Here is a 14,435-nt window from a genome sequence, read left to right on the forward strand (position 1 = left end):
CAGTCCATTTATGGCAGCTACAGGCTACTGTGGATAACCTCCTTGCTATTATAAACAGGGTTAGAAAGAAATGGGAAACAGTCTCTTTCAAATACCGGTAGGTCATTTTATTGGTTTGGGTGAGTCTTTTACAAGTGAGAATAAAACTGATTGACAATTTACAACTTTTAACATGGTTTTAAATGTTATTGAAACATATTTCTTATCACAACTTAAAACACTGGGGAAATATATTTTCAGCTTACATTTTTTTCAGTCTTGACTTGGGTGAGTAGGTGCCTAGGTGGGTGAATAGACTACTAGCATATCCCATCCGATCTGTGCAGCCTATCTTCACGACTATTCTGCATTCCTAGTGAAATTGACTAATCATCATGGTAAAATGAGGTTGTAGTAAGTGTACATAAAGTGGGAGGAAACCCTCCTTCAGACTACAGTATGGATAGACATTTTACATTACATTTTAGTCATTTAGCAGACGCTCTTATCCAGAGCGACTTACATTTCATACATTTTCATTTCTTCTGTACTGGTCCCCCGTGGGAATTGAACCCACAACCCTGGCGTTGCAAACACCATGCTCTACCAACTGAGCCACACGGGACCTGTGCATGTACTATGTTCCCGGTTATTCATTATTGGATGAACGAGGTTGTCTTAGCCCGATGCTTCTAAAGCTAATGGCCTAACCCAAATATGCACATAACTGTCAAGTATCAATTTACAACAACCAAAGTAAATAGACATGTAGATTTCTATTTTGAGTGTTCCTCTAGGTTAGTTCACTGAAAAAAAGCATTTGAGAAAACAGGAAGACTGCAGCTAAATCGGACATTGTTCATCCACAATTTAAACAACAAATTTAACTCTTATCAACAATAACATAAAATCATATTACTGACTGACTGCAATCAATCTCCAGCTCCATTGACGGCTCTGCGTCAGCTGTGCATGGCAGTTGGAGCTCACAGTGAGGACCACCAGAAGACCAATAGTGACCCCATCAAAGCGAAAACTGGCCCTCTCGTGGCAATAGTGGTACTACTATTACACAGGTTGCTGCTGCAACACCGGTACGTGAATCCGGAGACTGCAGGGAACATCTGGGACAGCCGAGAATTGTCACAATCTGTGTATCTGATACACTGTCGAATTGTCTTCCCACCTATAAAGAATAAAATGTTATTCAATTACAATCAAATGCCTTAGACCTAAAATAGGAATATACAAAATGTTTCAGCCAATGTCCTACATATGGTGTAATTAGATTTAAATGTAAATTCTACCCACCTAAAAGCCTATAGCAAACGTATATTTACATTACATTTTAGTCATATGAGACACTCTTATCCAAAGTTACTTAAAAACACACCTCTTTCACTCAGAGATAAACAGGAATCTTCATAAGTGCAGTCTTGAACATTTTCACAGCGGCCTGTGTAATCGGAGCACTTGAAGCACCGAAGTGCACAGCCTAAAAATATATATTTTTTTTCATGAGTAGGTTATTTGAAGTCAGAGATATTTTTCAAACATCCAACTTATAAATGTAGTTTGCATCGCTTTGCGAGTACAATTACGTTTGCATGGCTCTGAGGCAAGAAAACGTTTTCAGTGATCTTAAGAATTAACCTACAAACTGCAATTGTTTTCATGCAACATATTAAACATATCACAAACATATCATATATAACATGTCACAAAATGAAGCTATTCTTACAATGAATGAGTTGTGTTTAGTATTCCTCATCTTTCACCAAAAGGCGTGATATAGCATTAGTCAAACGTCATACAGCAATTTAAAAGCGCACTACAGCCAAAGTGCACTTACCCAAATCGAGTATCCCAAAACAGACCACCAAGCAAAGTCCAAGGGAGCGCTTCATTTTTGCTGCCTTGTAATGTCCCCTAAATATAAGACCGTATTCTTTAGGAACATTTCAAATCTGCAGACAAACTAGATCAAACACATGAATCATCAAGCTGTATCGTTCTTGTAGCAGTCAGTATGTAAAGTCTTAACCATTCCCAGATACCCTCCAAGAATACAAAGGGAATTAAGACAAAGGTTAAATTAGGTTGCTAACTAGGATACAATCAATACTCACACCTACTCTACTGATTAGCGTTATGCCTCCTCCAAGTTCAGCATTAAATGACCGGCAGCAGTCAGGCTGATCTATCTAATATGAAGACTTCTTTGTCCAGTACAAAGGTTCTCTGTCAAACACAGCTCCTCCCCCAGCCCCCAGAGGAACTGTTCAATTGTGTCTTATTGGTTCTGGCATTCTTTCTATGGATAATATTTCAACAAAACGTGCACCCAGAATACAAATATAATTGTATGCGCATTTTATTAAATGTCATATCAAGATGTATTTTACTTTCCTTACTCTAGTTTTCAGGCCAACCTATGAAAAGGGTACCCTTGGTCACTTTGCTGTACCTCAGCTAGAAAACAAACCGATCCGTCAAAATTCAAAAAATGTACTTCATTAATTCAAGTACCTTGTGTTATTACGAATGTGTGTTGCTCCCTGGGAACATTATCCCTCCAACAACAATGTAGCAAAGTCTAGGGCAACAGAGTACCCTGCACTATTAAGTAACTGGTCTGGAAGGTAGCCTACAAGCGACTGTCAACATTTCATATGCATTTGCTGGAATATGGAGTGTTTCATATGATCAGCAAAATCCTTATATACCTAAAATCTTTTTAGAAATGGCAATGGTTTGTGTATTGGCGTTGCCTGCCTAAAGTTGGATAGGGAACTACCAGTCACTGGGGATGACACACTGGTTATTCAGACATCTTTTCAGTACGCCCAGCTGGTGTTAACAAAAGGCATACTGTATGTTCAGTGTCCATCTGTGTTCTGTATACAGATATCTAGAAGTCCAATTCTTCACCTCTGTATGGGTCTCGTGTGTAAGCATTTGAATGTGATTGATATCAGTTTGTGCTTTTGACAATATTGCATTGAGAACACTTTTTTCTTCCAAGGGAACAGAAGTAATTGTATGCGATTTATGCAATTAATGTAACAAATGGTTAACTAATGCAAGAAAGCCATGCCATCTGCACTCTTTCGAGACAAAGTGGACGTTATGACGACAAAATAATTGGCCCAGCCACTTATCGCTATTGATGGGCCTCAACAAAGACTACTTGATTGGCCTCTTGCTTGTAGGCATGTATACTATTCTACATGATGCTGGGTTTATGTAGAACAAGAGCATTATTTTGTACAATGAAATCTCTATAAAAAATAAGTTATAAAACGACTTAAGAAATAAATCATTACTTCAGCTTAGTTTCCTCTTGATTTGTGAACCTCATGATTGAAATTAAACTATCCAGACAAAGCTTTGCTTTGAGCACAATAGTTTCTTCATGAACAAATAGTTAAAATACCATGGAAAATATTTTATTAAACAATTATTTGCGCCATATAGATATTCTTACAATGTCAATTACAGGGGGTCTATACATTTTCATATTTTCATGTATACATGTCATATGAATATATATATATATATATATGTACACGTTATACTCATGTTCACAGACAGGTTTATATGTTTCCAGTGTTAAATGTATCCAAACAGGTACCGCTGAACTGTTAGATTAATTAGTATCATTTTACATGAAGTACCCTTTAATGGGAGTTGTGCACTGTAATCAACTACTATGGTTATTAATAATGGTATAGCGGCATCATGCACCTCAAAAATCTGAGAGGGCACAAAGTATGTGAGGATGGCTGGGGGAGTGGTCCATAGGGGGGCTAGGCCCCCTCTGTAAATTTAAGAACTTTCACTTTTTCAAACACCTGAAACACCCTTTTTCCTGCAATCTAGAGCCATAATCATTATGTTTAAGTCTATGTAAAAAATATATATTTTTCTGCATATCTAAGCATATGTCTTGAACAGTCTGACTGATGTCTTTAAAAAAAAAAATAAAAAAAAAAAATAAATGCTTCTCTGCAAAGATTGAAAGGAATGCAAGTCTTATTCAGTACATTTAGTAAAATGTTTGCTTTTCTAAAGTCTACCGACCTTGCCAACAGGCATGCGAGCTAAGATAGTTAGACAAGCTAGCTACTCGAACTTCACTGATAGCCTGAAATGTCTTCTTGGTAGCTAGTTATGAGGTTGGGAATCTATCTGGGCTAACTAAAGCCAATTTCATAATATTGCTAGGTGGCTAGCAGTTTTAAAGAGAAACAACAAAAAAAATGTATATTTTTGTATTTATTTTTCAACAGGACAAATCTGAGGGGGCACGTGCCCCTGTGCTCACTTTGGGCATGATGCCTCTGGCTGCATAATCACACTATTTGACAAAATGACTATTCCAATCTGAATATCTTATACACTATGTTTCTAAACTACATGTTAATTAATAATGAATTGTTTTTAAACTATACTGAACAAAAATATAAAACGCAACATGAGACAATGATTTTACTGAGTTACAGTTCATAAAAGGAAATCAGCCCATTTAAATAAATTCATTAGGCCCTAATCCATGGATTTCACATGACTGGGAAGGAGTGCAGCCATGGGTGGGCCTGGGAAGGCATAGGCCCACCCACTGGGGAGCCAGTCCCAGCCAATCAGAATGAGCTTTTACCCACAAAAGGGCTTTATTACAGACAGAAATACTCCTCAGTTTCATCAGCTATCCAGGAGACTGGTCTCAGACCATCCCGCAGCCGAAGAAGCCGGCTGTGGAATTCCTGGGCTGGCGTAGTTACACGTGGTCTGCGGTTGTGAGGCTGATTGGACGTACTGCCAAATTCTTTAAAACAACGTTGGAGGCGGCTTATGGTAGAGAAATGAACAAATTCTCTGGCAGCAGCTCTGGTGGACATTCCGGCAGTCAGCGTGCCAATTGCACGCTCCCTCAAAACCTGAGACATCTGTGGCATTGTGTTGTGTGACAAAACTGCACATTTTAGAGTGGCCTTTTAAGGTCTCCCGCACAAGGTACACCTGTGTAATGATCATGCCGTTTCATAAGCTTCTTGATATGCCACATGTCAGGTGGATGGATTATCTAGGCAAAAGAGAAATGCTCACTAACAGGGATGTAAACAAATTTGTGCACAACATTTGAGAGGAATCAGCTTTTGGGCGTATGGAAAATTTCTGGGATCTTTTATTTCAGCTCATGAAACATGGGACCAACACTTTACATGTTGCGTTTATATTTTTGTTCATTATTTGTAAACCCTTTACAACCCCCTTAAAGGGTACCTAAATGTGAAGCGTTACCGATTAAAGGTAAATGTTTGTATTGTTAATTTATCCCTTTTCAAAAACAGAGTGATATAAGAGTGCAGTCATTTCAACCATTCAAAGGAATCGTTGCAATTTCCCCCCTCAAAAATGTATAAGAAATACACTAATATCACAGTATAACTGATTGACTTTCATTTGGCTGCATACAATATTGTGCATACATACATTTGTTAAAACTACATTGTGTATATTACAATATATCAAATGGTAGGCTAAATGTAGATCTAGAATTAGAATTTTGGTACAAGCTCAGTTTGGAAAATCTGAAATAGATGACAGTATAAATCTAGATGCACTAGGATCAAGAACTCCTTATTTTTCTTGGTCTTGGCTCATGAATTAACATGCACATTTGCTGTGGACATACTCACAATCATTAACATAAAGTACACAGAAATATAAACATATAAGGTGCAAAACAATCATTTATAGAATAAGCAAAAAACTCTACATACCCCGACCTAAGCTAAGTAAAAAGATGATTGGCCAAGATAACACAAAAAAGCATTCCTCTGAATATTTGCATTGGGGTGGGAAATATTTTTGGCGCTGTGATTCCAGTTGTGAAGAAGTGATAGTTGACAAAATTTCTCTCTCTCTCAACCCCATCCCATGAATTACACAGCTGCCTATCTATCGTTCAGAGTCCATACATGAAGTAAACAGAGTAATGAAAGCAAAATTGTTTTTGTGACACTTCATAGCATACCTCATTGAGGTAATAGTCTATACATCCACCCAAAACACATACCACATATGAAGAATGCATGTTATTTAAATTGGCATGTAATAATTTGAAGATTACAATCGTGGTGCATATACAGTACAACAACCATGCAAACAAGCAAGTGTGCGTACCTCTTAAAATTACTACAGTAATTAATTTAAAGGCGAAATCACAGGCTTAAAGCAGTCTGGCTCAGACTGGTATGCCAGGCCGTCATTGTAAATAATAATTTGTTCTTAATTATTTTGCCTGGATAAAGGTTAAATAGATATTTTTTTTTTTAAATATGCCTTTCAGTAATTTAATTGTTGACAATTTAAAACCAACCAAAAGGTTCAATATAATATCCAAAATTAAGTTCAAATAACTCACTTTCAATATACAAGAAAAAAGATTCTTTGCCTATTAATGCATGGCCACTTATTAATTTTATATAGTGAATATAAAAGTATAATACATACACAATTTCAATTACATTTCAAACAGTAAAGTCAAAAAGTCATGAACCAACATGAGAGAAATGATCCCATCAACCTTAGTTAACAGTTACTCATACAGTTCATTCAAACACGGGTGCAAATTTAGTGGTTCCTAGGATTTTTAACGCATTTCACTCCACCTAAATGATCTGAGTTTCAGATAACTGATGAAGTATACTATCTCAAAAGTGTTTTCAAAAAGCAAAGCAAAGAAAGTTGTCATTATGTCAACACATTCCAGTTTACAAACCCTTCTGAAATCTAAACTTTGGCATGTACGACAACAACTGTAGCAGCCACAAATAATATGCAAAATGCATTTTAGCAAAACTTTCTGTCCACTACTTAATTTGGCAATGTCATTAAGTAAATTATATAATAAGATGGGGATAACTTTTTCCCCTCTAAATGGTTCTTGAATTTGGCCATAAATCATAATACATATTGCACTCGTTGTGAATAAATTCTAGTGACATACATTGCATTCAGAAAGTATTCAGACCCGTACCCTTTTCCACATCTTGCGTTTTTTGCAAATGTATTAAAAATTAAACAGAAATACCTTATTTACTTAAGTATTCAGACCCTTTGCTATGAGACTCGAAATTGAGCTCAGGTGCATCCTGTTTCCATTGATCATCCTTGAGATGTTTCTACAACTTGATTGGAGTCCACCTGTGGTAAATTCAATTGATTGGACATGATTTGGAAAGGCACACACATCTGTCTATATAAGGTCCCACAGTTGACAGTGCATGTCAGAGCAAAACCCAAGCCATGAGGTCAAAGGAATTGTCTGTAGAGCTACGAGATAGGATTGTGTTGAGGCACAGATCTGGGGAAGGGAACCAAAACATTTCTGCAGCATTGAAGAACACAGTAGCCTCCATCATTCTTAAATGGAAGAAGTTTGGAACCACCAAGACTCTTCCTAGAGCTGGCTGCCCGGCCAAACTGAGCAATTGGAGGAGAAGGGCCTTGGTCAGGGAGGTGACCAAGAACCCGATGGTCACTCTGACAAAGCTCCAGAGTTCCGCTGTGGAGATGGGAGAACCTTCCAGAAGGATAACCATCTCTGCAGAACTCCACCAATCAAGCCTTTATGGTAGTGGCCAGACGGAAGCCACTCCTCAGTAAAAGGCACATGACAGCCCGCTTGGAGTTCGCCAAAAGGCACCTAGAGGACTCAGACCATGAGAAACAAGATTCTCTAGTCTGATGAAACCAAGATTGAACTATTTGGCCTGAATGCCAAGCGTTATGTCTGGAGGAAACCTGGCACCATCCCTACGGTGAAGCATGGTGGTGGCAGCATCATGCTGTGGGGATGTTTTTCAGCAGCAGGAACTGGGAGACTAGTCAGGATCGAGGGAAAGAATAACGGAGCGAAGTACAGAAAGATACTCGACAAAAACCAGCTCCAGAGCGTTCAGGACCTCAGACTGGGGTGAAGGTTCACTTTCCAACAGGACAACAACCCTAAGCATACAGCCAAGACAACGCAGGAGTGGCTTCGGGACAAGTCTCTGAATGTCCTTGATTGTCCCAGCCAGAGCCCGTACTTCAACCTGACCGAACATCTCTGGAGAGGACTGAAAACAGCTATACAGCGACGCTCCCCATCCAACCTGACAAAGCTTGAAATTATCTGCAGAGAAGAATGGGAAAAACTCCCCAAACACAGGTGTGCCAAGCTTGTAGTGTCATACCCAAGAAGAATTGAGGCTGTAATCACTGGCAAAGGTGCTTCAACAAAGTACTAAGTAAAGGGTCTGAATACTTATGTAAATGTAATATTTCAGTTTCTTATTTTTAATACATTTGCAAAAAAAAAATAATAATACGTTTTTGCTTTGTCATTATGGGGTATTGTGTGTAGATGGATTAAATTGTTGTTTCATCAATGTTAGAATAAGGTAAAATGTGGAAAAAGTCAAGGGGTCTGAATACTTTTCGAATGCACCCTGTCTTGCATACATGATTTGGCAGAAGTATTACTAAACAAATACTTAAGAATAAATGCAAGAATAAATGCTGCAAGAAATTTAAAGTATAAACAATATATTGAAAACTTTTGGCTAATTTATGGCTATATAAGCTTCACCTTGCAAAATGAATATGATACTTTAATATTAAGCAATAAGGCCAGAGGTGTGGTGTATGGTCAATATACCACATACCCAAGGTGCCTTAATACTATTATAAACTTGTTACCAACATAATTAGAACAGTAAACAAGTAATTTTGCATCATACCCGTGGTATATTTAAGCAATAAGGCCCGATGGGGTGTGCTATATGGCCAATATACCACGGCTAAGTTCTGTTCTTATGCACGACGCAACGAGGAGTGCCTGGACACAGACCTTAGCCGTGGTATATTGGCGAGATACCACAAACCCCCGAGGTGCCTTATTGCTATTATAAACTGGCTACCAACGTAATTAGAACAGTAAAAATACATGTTTTGTCATACCCGTGGTATACGGTCTGATATACCACGGCTGTCACCCAATCAGCATTCAGGGCTCGAACCACACAGTTTATAATGTCTAATATACCACGCCTTTCATCCAATCAGCATCCAAACTACCTGCTTCATAATGAATAATAGACCTACATTTGTTTAGGCAATTAAAAAAAGAATACATTCCCCCGATGGAATCTTTTAAGACCTATAAAAGCCACAAAAGAAATATCAATCACCACAGCAGTATATACCTGTACAAAAAAAACACATTAACAAACCATATAATCTCTTGTGACGATGTGTGGCATAGCACCTTGGTTATTTGTGAACTTTCACTTTATCAAGACTTATCACCTTGCAATATGCTGTTATGGCACAATCTCATATAAATGTCATTTGAACCAAACATTTACTACTTTTAAAATAAACCGTAAATGTATAGAAATCAAAGACTTGTTTGAAAGAGAAATAATTTGCATTGTTACAAAAAACATATACTTGAGCTATTAACCTATGGCATTTTCCAAAAAATGGTGTTGACTGCAGATTTTAAAAGCCCCACTAAATGATAATGGCCATTTCTAACAGAGTTGATACCAGTGATCAGCACATGCTCTAAATAAGTGCTATATGTTACACATACTTAAATTCAACACTCATACAAACTGATTGTTTTCACTAAGTCAGGTTTGCTGTCTTGCCTTTTAAGACCAACTTTGCCTCCTGAGCTTGACATAAATGTGTGCTCAACAGATTCTACTAGCTAGGTTTCCATTTTCTAAAGTGATGCTGATCAGGCCATTTTAGCAGCAGGGCCATTGCACACTTGTATGGCCAATCACATTATAGCCCAGATCACCCCTCCCCCCGGGATGGCTTTTGGAATAAAGTGAAGTAAAGCCCTGGCTCTCATCAGTCAAATATCAGGATAGAACTCTGTGTTCACATCCATGCTGTGCAGAACATACTTTTGTTCATTAGCCGACATTCTATTCAGCATTTCGGCTGAGAGTGAATAGCTGTTGCCAGACTTCTCCTCAAACCAGCTGTCCAATGGTCGCTTGCCATCGAAGTTTGCTATTGGCGGCCCGTTGACTGCAAGGGTCAGTAGGTCATTCATCTGGTCCAGCGTCAGCCTTGAGCGGTTGTTCTTGCGCACTTTCTGCAGGGACCCCCGGCCCTTGTCACAGCAGGTGGTGGAAGTGGGCAAGACCCTGACAACTTGGAGTATGCGGTTAAGCAGAGGGAAGCGCTGCTTGTGCCTGGAGATTTGACTGACCACCTCCTTGAAGCCATTCATGCTGTAGTAGTCGGCTTTGAGGTCCCTCCACTCCACCAGCAGGCTGCCCCGAGCGTCAGTTCTGTCCCGCGACGTCTCTCGGACAGCCGAGGGGATCGCTTCAAGGTGGTCAAAAATTAGCAGGATCTCTTCCTCCCCGAAGGCTCGTAGGTCATCCCTGTTGCGTGGCCAGGTGGTGAGGTCAAGCACACGGCACGCCTTGACCACCGTGCGGCTGTGCATGTCGAGTCGCTGGGACAAGATTCCCTGGCTCTTCTGGCAGATCTTTTCGCGGATGGATTGGAACTTGGATTCGGCGACGCGCAAGTTATTCAGGTCTACGCCGTTGAAGCTTTCGCGGAAGTTCTCCTCAAACTCCTGCAGATACTCCCCAGGGCAGTCCACCAGCTGACCGATCTCATGGATGGCCTCTTCGATCTTGGCGTCTACCTGAGACACCAGCAGGTAGTCCCCCTGAAAGATGAAGGCCAGGCGCGAAAGAACAGCGATGACATCCAAGAGAAAGTATATTAGCTTGACAGACTGATAATCCATGAGGAATTGAAGCAGGGTCAATGCGATGGCAGCTGCATCTGCCCTCTGCGTTTGGCCGCTGATATCCTTGAGGTGCGCCACCACCTCCAGGTAATCTTTGATAAGGGCATTCAGGACGTTTGGCTCTCCTATAATCCAGCTGACGGCTCGTATATCTCCCAGGAACTCTGTCTCCTCAGACAGCGTGGGGGCGGTAGACCTGAGCTCAGCCATCATGCGAGGGGAGTACCGGTAGAAGCTCAGCAGCTGCTTCAGGTTGTTTTCAAGGTCCTCCAGGCAGGACAGCTCCTTCCCACTGATGGCATCCAGCACCTCCAGGTGAGGACGATGGATCATGACCGGCAAGCAGAGGATCCAGGGGAGCTTCTTCCGTACCGCAATGTACAGATTTGCTCTCAAACTGGAGGAGATGTTGGAGCCATCGACCCCCAGACCGGCCACCAGCATGTCCTGAAGCTTCAGACCAAGCACAGCAAAGGCCCGATCAATGGCCTGGAGGTAGCCATCCACACTGCCAACGCTTAGCCTCTGTAGAGAGAGGAACTCTGTGGCAGGGGGTCCTTCGCTGGTGGTGAACTGCACATAGACGGCAACGGTGTCTGACAGCAAGTCATCGTTTTGCCCGTCCATGATGACACTGAGGAAGGGCGACAGGCGTATCCTCTCCGCCAGGTCTTCCTTAAGCGCCCTGGCGATATGGTGGATGAGGATCTGGCAGTCACCTTCGTTCATATACTGGTCAACCACCTTGAGCTCGCACTTCTTGAGCAACTCAGCCAGCGCTCGCAGGTCTGAGAAGGGTCGCCCCTCCAGTGCCAGGTGGTAAGCAGCATTGAACAGCAGCATCATGTTACGACACATCTCCTCTGTCTTCTCCGGGTGCATCCGAAGCTTGTATAGCTGCAGGCACTTTTTGTGCAGGTTGCTTTGGCTGTGCAGCTTGATAGTGTGGATCTTGAACTGCTTGGAGCCGATGATGAAGGCGGAGGTGCGTGAGGACTGGACGGTGTACTGGCGGCAGACATGACACCACATCTCATTGAGGGTTGGCGAGTAGCGCAGGAACCAGAACTTCTTGAGCCATTCCTGCTTGAAGCGGCGTATCCGTCGGCCAGGCCCAGCCAACAGCTTGGAGGAGTCATCAGCAGCCACCATGAGGTCAGCAGTGATGGACTCATCTGCAGAGTCCACATCCTGATCATCCTCATCAAGCACCACGGGAATAGGGGTCATGGCCTCAGCTGCTGAAAAGAATAGGATATAACATTAATATCATCAAAAGACAACCTCAGCAATGCTATCTCTACTGTATCTGTAATGTCTTTTCATTCGCCACCTAAGGAAAAGAATGAAGCTTTTCATCCTATTAAGGGAATTTGATCAGATTAATATTATACCAAATCCACAGAATATCAAACACTTCCAAAATGTGTCTAGAAAGGAATAATTTGTTTTAAAACTATAAAATACCAATGATGCATGGTAATACTAACCACGGAAATGAACACATCAGTTTTTAATTAATTTAATGTGATTTTAATTTGAGACAAAGTAAAAAGACAAAACGTGCAAACAGATTTTTATTTGAAATCCAATGGAATATACAAAAAACAAACATTCACCACCGCAAAATCAAAAGCAGGAAATCACTCACATATTTCACACACTTAGTTTCTCATAAACCCTGTTGTGTGGTAATTCAATGTTAATTGAACTATTTGGGTTTTTTATCCAGTTTTAGTCTAACCAAAATAATAAAACATGCTTTTCTACTGATGATGAAGATTGTCATATGGGGAAGTCAAATCTTAATTGAAGGTGAATATTAAATGTGAAGAAAATGTCACATCTGAAATTCTGTGCTACAAAGCAGAGGAATAATCTCACCAAATAACCCTTGACACACTGCTCGGTTTCTCTCTGTGACCTACCTTGGAGCTCATCTATTGGTGCCAGCTCAGGGTGGGGTGGTACCTCCACCTGGTCTCCTCCCCTCAGACGAATCACCTCTGCCTCCAGCTCCCGAATCCTCCTCTTCAGCTTCACACAGTTGGGGCAGAACGAGGTAGAAGGCTCCTCATGAATCTGACCAGGGTCGTCTTCAGAATCCTCCATCTTCAGACACCGAACATTAAAGCCCCCCTCCAGGTGCTCTGATGGGTGGAGAACCAGACCAGCCACTTTGCATTCCTCCTGGGCCAGATAGGACTCCCCACTCTGGGAAGTGAGCGTGACGCGCTGAGCTCTGGTCCGCCTCATGGAGAAGGTGCTGTTCAGAGGGTTTTCCTGGCTCTTGGAGGCCTCCAGAGAGGCTTCCAGGACATCTTTAAAGATGAGGTCGATCTTTTTCTTCTTGGCCTGTGGTTGGCCGTCCCCCTCCTCGCTGGTGTGCTTGCTGAGGCTGCATCTGCCATGCAGAGCTGACCTGAGCACAGGTCCTTTGGTCTCCTCCTGGGCCTCGGATTTCCCAACAGTCAACAGGCCTGGAACACAACAGTGCAGAGTTAGCTGTGTAGAAGTACACCGGTGTATAATATTGCCATCTACTAGTACTATGACCATGGATGTGATAACATACAAAATACCAAGCAGAATGAAAAGAAAAGTAACCTCAGACAAAGACAATGACTAATTCTCTATCCTATAAATAAACGTAACAGCATAAGAAAACGAGAACCTACTTTGCTTACCTGCAGAACCTATGCAGGTAAACGATCCGGAACGTTTTTCCTCTTGGAGAGTATTGTTGCTGGTTAAAAATGGCAACGGTTTAAACAACAGAATGGAAGTTTCAGCCCTATAGAGATTGTTTTGAAATGCCGAAGGTCAAAGGAGATATGAATAAAATGTCAACTGAAATGATCCCGATGACGTCGCTTTTCATTTTATCAGACATACACCATATGATTTTGCCACGTTTTTGCCTTCCCAGGCAAATTTCCATAATCTGATTAAAATACTAAGACCATAGGCTTGGATCTGGATGTAGGATGTAGCTACTCATATAGCATAAGTGGGTCAACGGTGCACCAACTGGCTAGAGTAGACCTAATCCCCAATGCCAGATTATCAGAGACCTGTTTTGTCAAATAGCAGACGCTTTTCCCAATGGAAATAGTGTTTACTCATTGGTGATTTTTTTTTTTACCTGCTCTAATCCATTCTTTTAAAATACAGGTTGTTGGAGTACAGACGGAAACCAGTGGTGATTGTTCACATATTGTCATGGATGTAGGGCACACCCCCTCAATTTGAGCCCTGGATGTAAGAGTCTAGCATGCTGACCAAACCAGCCACATAGTGCGCGCGAGCGTTGCAAAATAAAAGAACACATACATGTTGTTCAATCATTTCATCCAAGCTGCTCTCGCGCGTCAACAGGTGTCTGCGTAGCTAGGCGCTAAAATAGAACTTGGTTCTATTTTAGACGCTTGACCGCGCTGCAAGTCCTGTCTCTCCCATCTACTCTTTGGTTGTCTACGAGCATATAGGTCTTTCTATAAAAACGGGTACAAGTGCGCATTTCTTGTAGAGGACAACTGTTTGGAGCTATTACAAAGTCATTAATAATAAACCTATGTTTAAACCCTTTCTCATGCTTGGAGTCTTCACAGAT

General features: G+C 41.1%; 1 protein-coding gene across 4 annotated transcripts in view; it reads right to left on the reverse strand.

Moving 5' to 3' along the window:
• Positions 1–85: 85 nt before the first annotated feature.
• The window catches only part of prdm11 (PR domain containing 11), a 29,726-nt gene continuing 15,376 nt past the window's right edge, over positions 86–14,435 (reverse strand). Inside the window, exons 7-11 of one of the 4 annotated variants that reach the window (XM_014123992.3) lie at positions 12,751–13,302; positions 2,109–12,060; positions 1,832–1,908; positions 1,373–1,474; positions 86–1,165 (exon numbers count right to left, since the gene is read on the reverse strand). In XM_014123992.3, the coding sequence (XP_013979467.1) occupies positions 9,902–12,060; positions 12,751–13,302 (2,711 nt within the window). In that variant the 3' untranslated portion in view covers positions 86–1,165; positions 1,373–1,474; positions 1,832–1,908; positions 2,109–9,901. Of the gene's footprint in view, positions 1,166–1,372; positions 1,475–1,831; positions 1,909–2,108; positions 12,064–12,750; positions 13,303–14,435 lie in introns of all 4 variants that reach the window. The other 3 variants (XM_014123991.3, XM_014123994.3, XM_014123993.3) reach the window with 3 other exon arrangements.

This window comes from Salmo salar, chromosome 10 (genome assembly GCF_965601325.2).
Source record: "Salmo salar chromosome 10, fSalSal1, whole genome shotgun sequence".
Taxonomy (NCBI): Eukaryota; Metazoa; Chordata; class Actinopteri; order Salmoniformes; family Salmonidae; genus Salmo; species Salmo salar.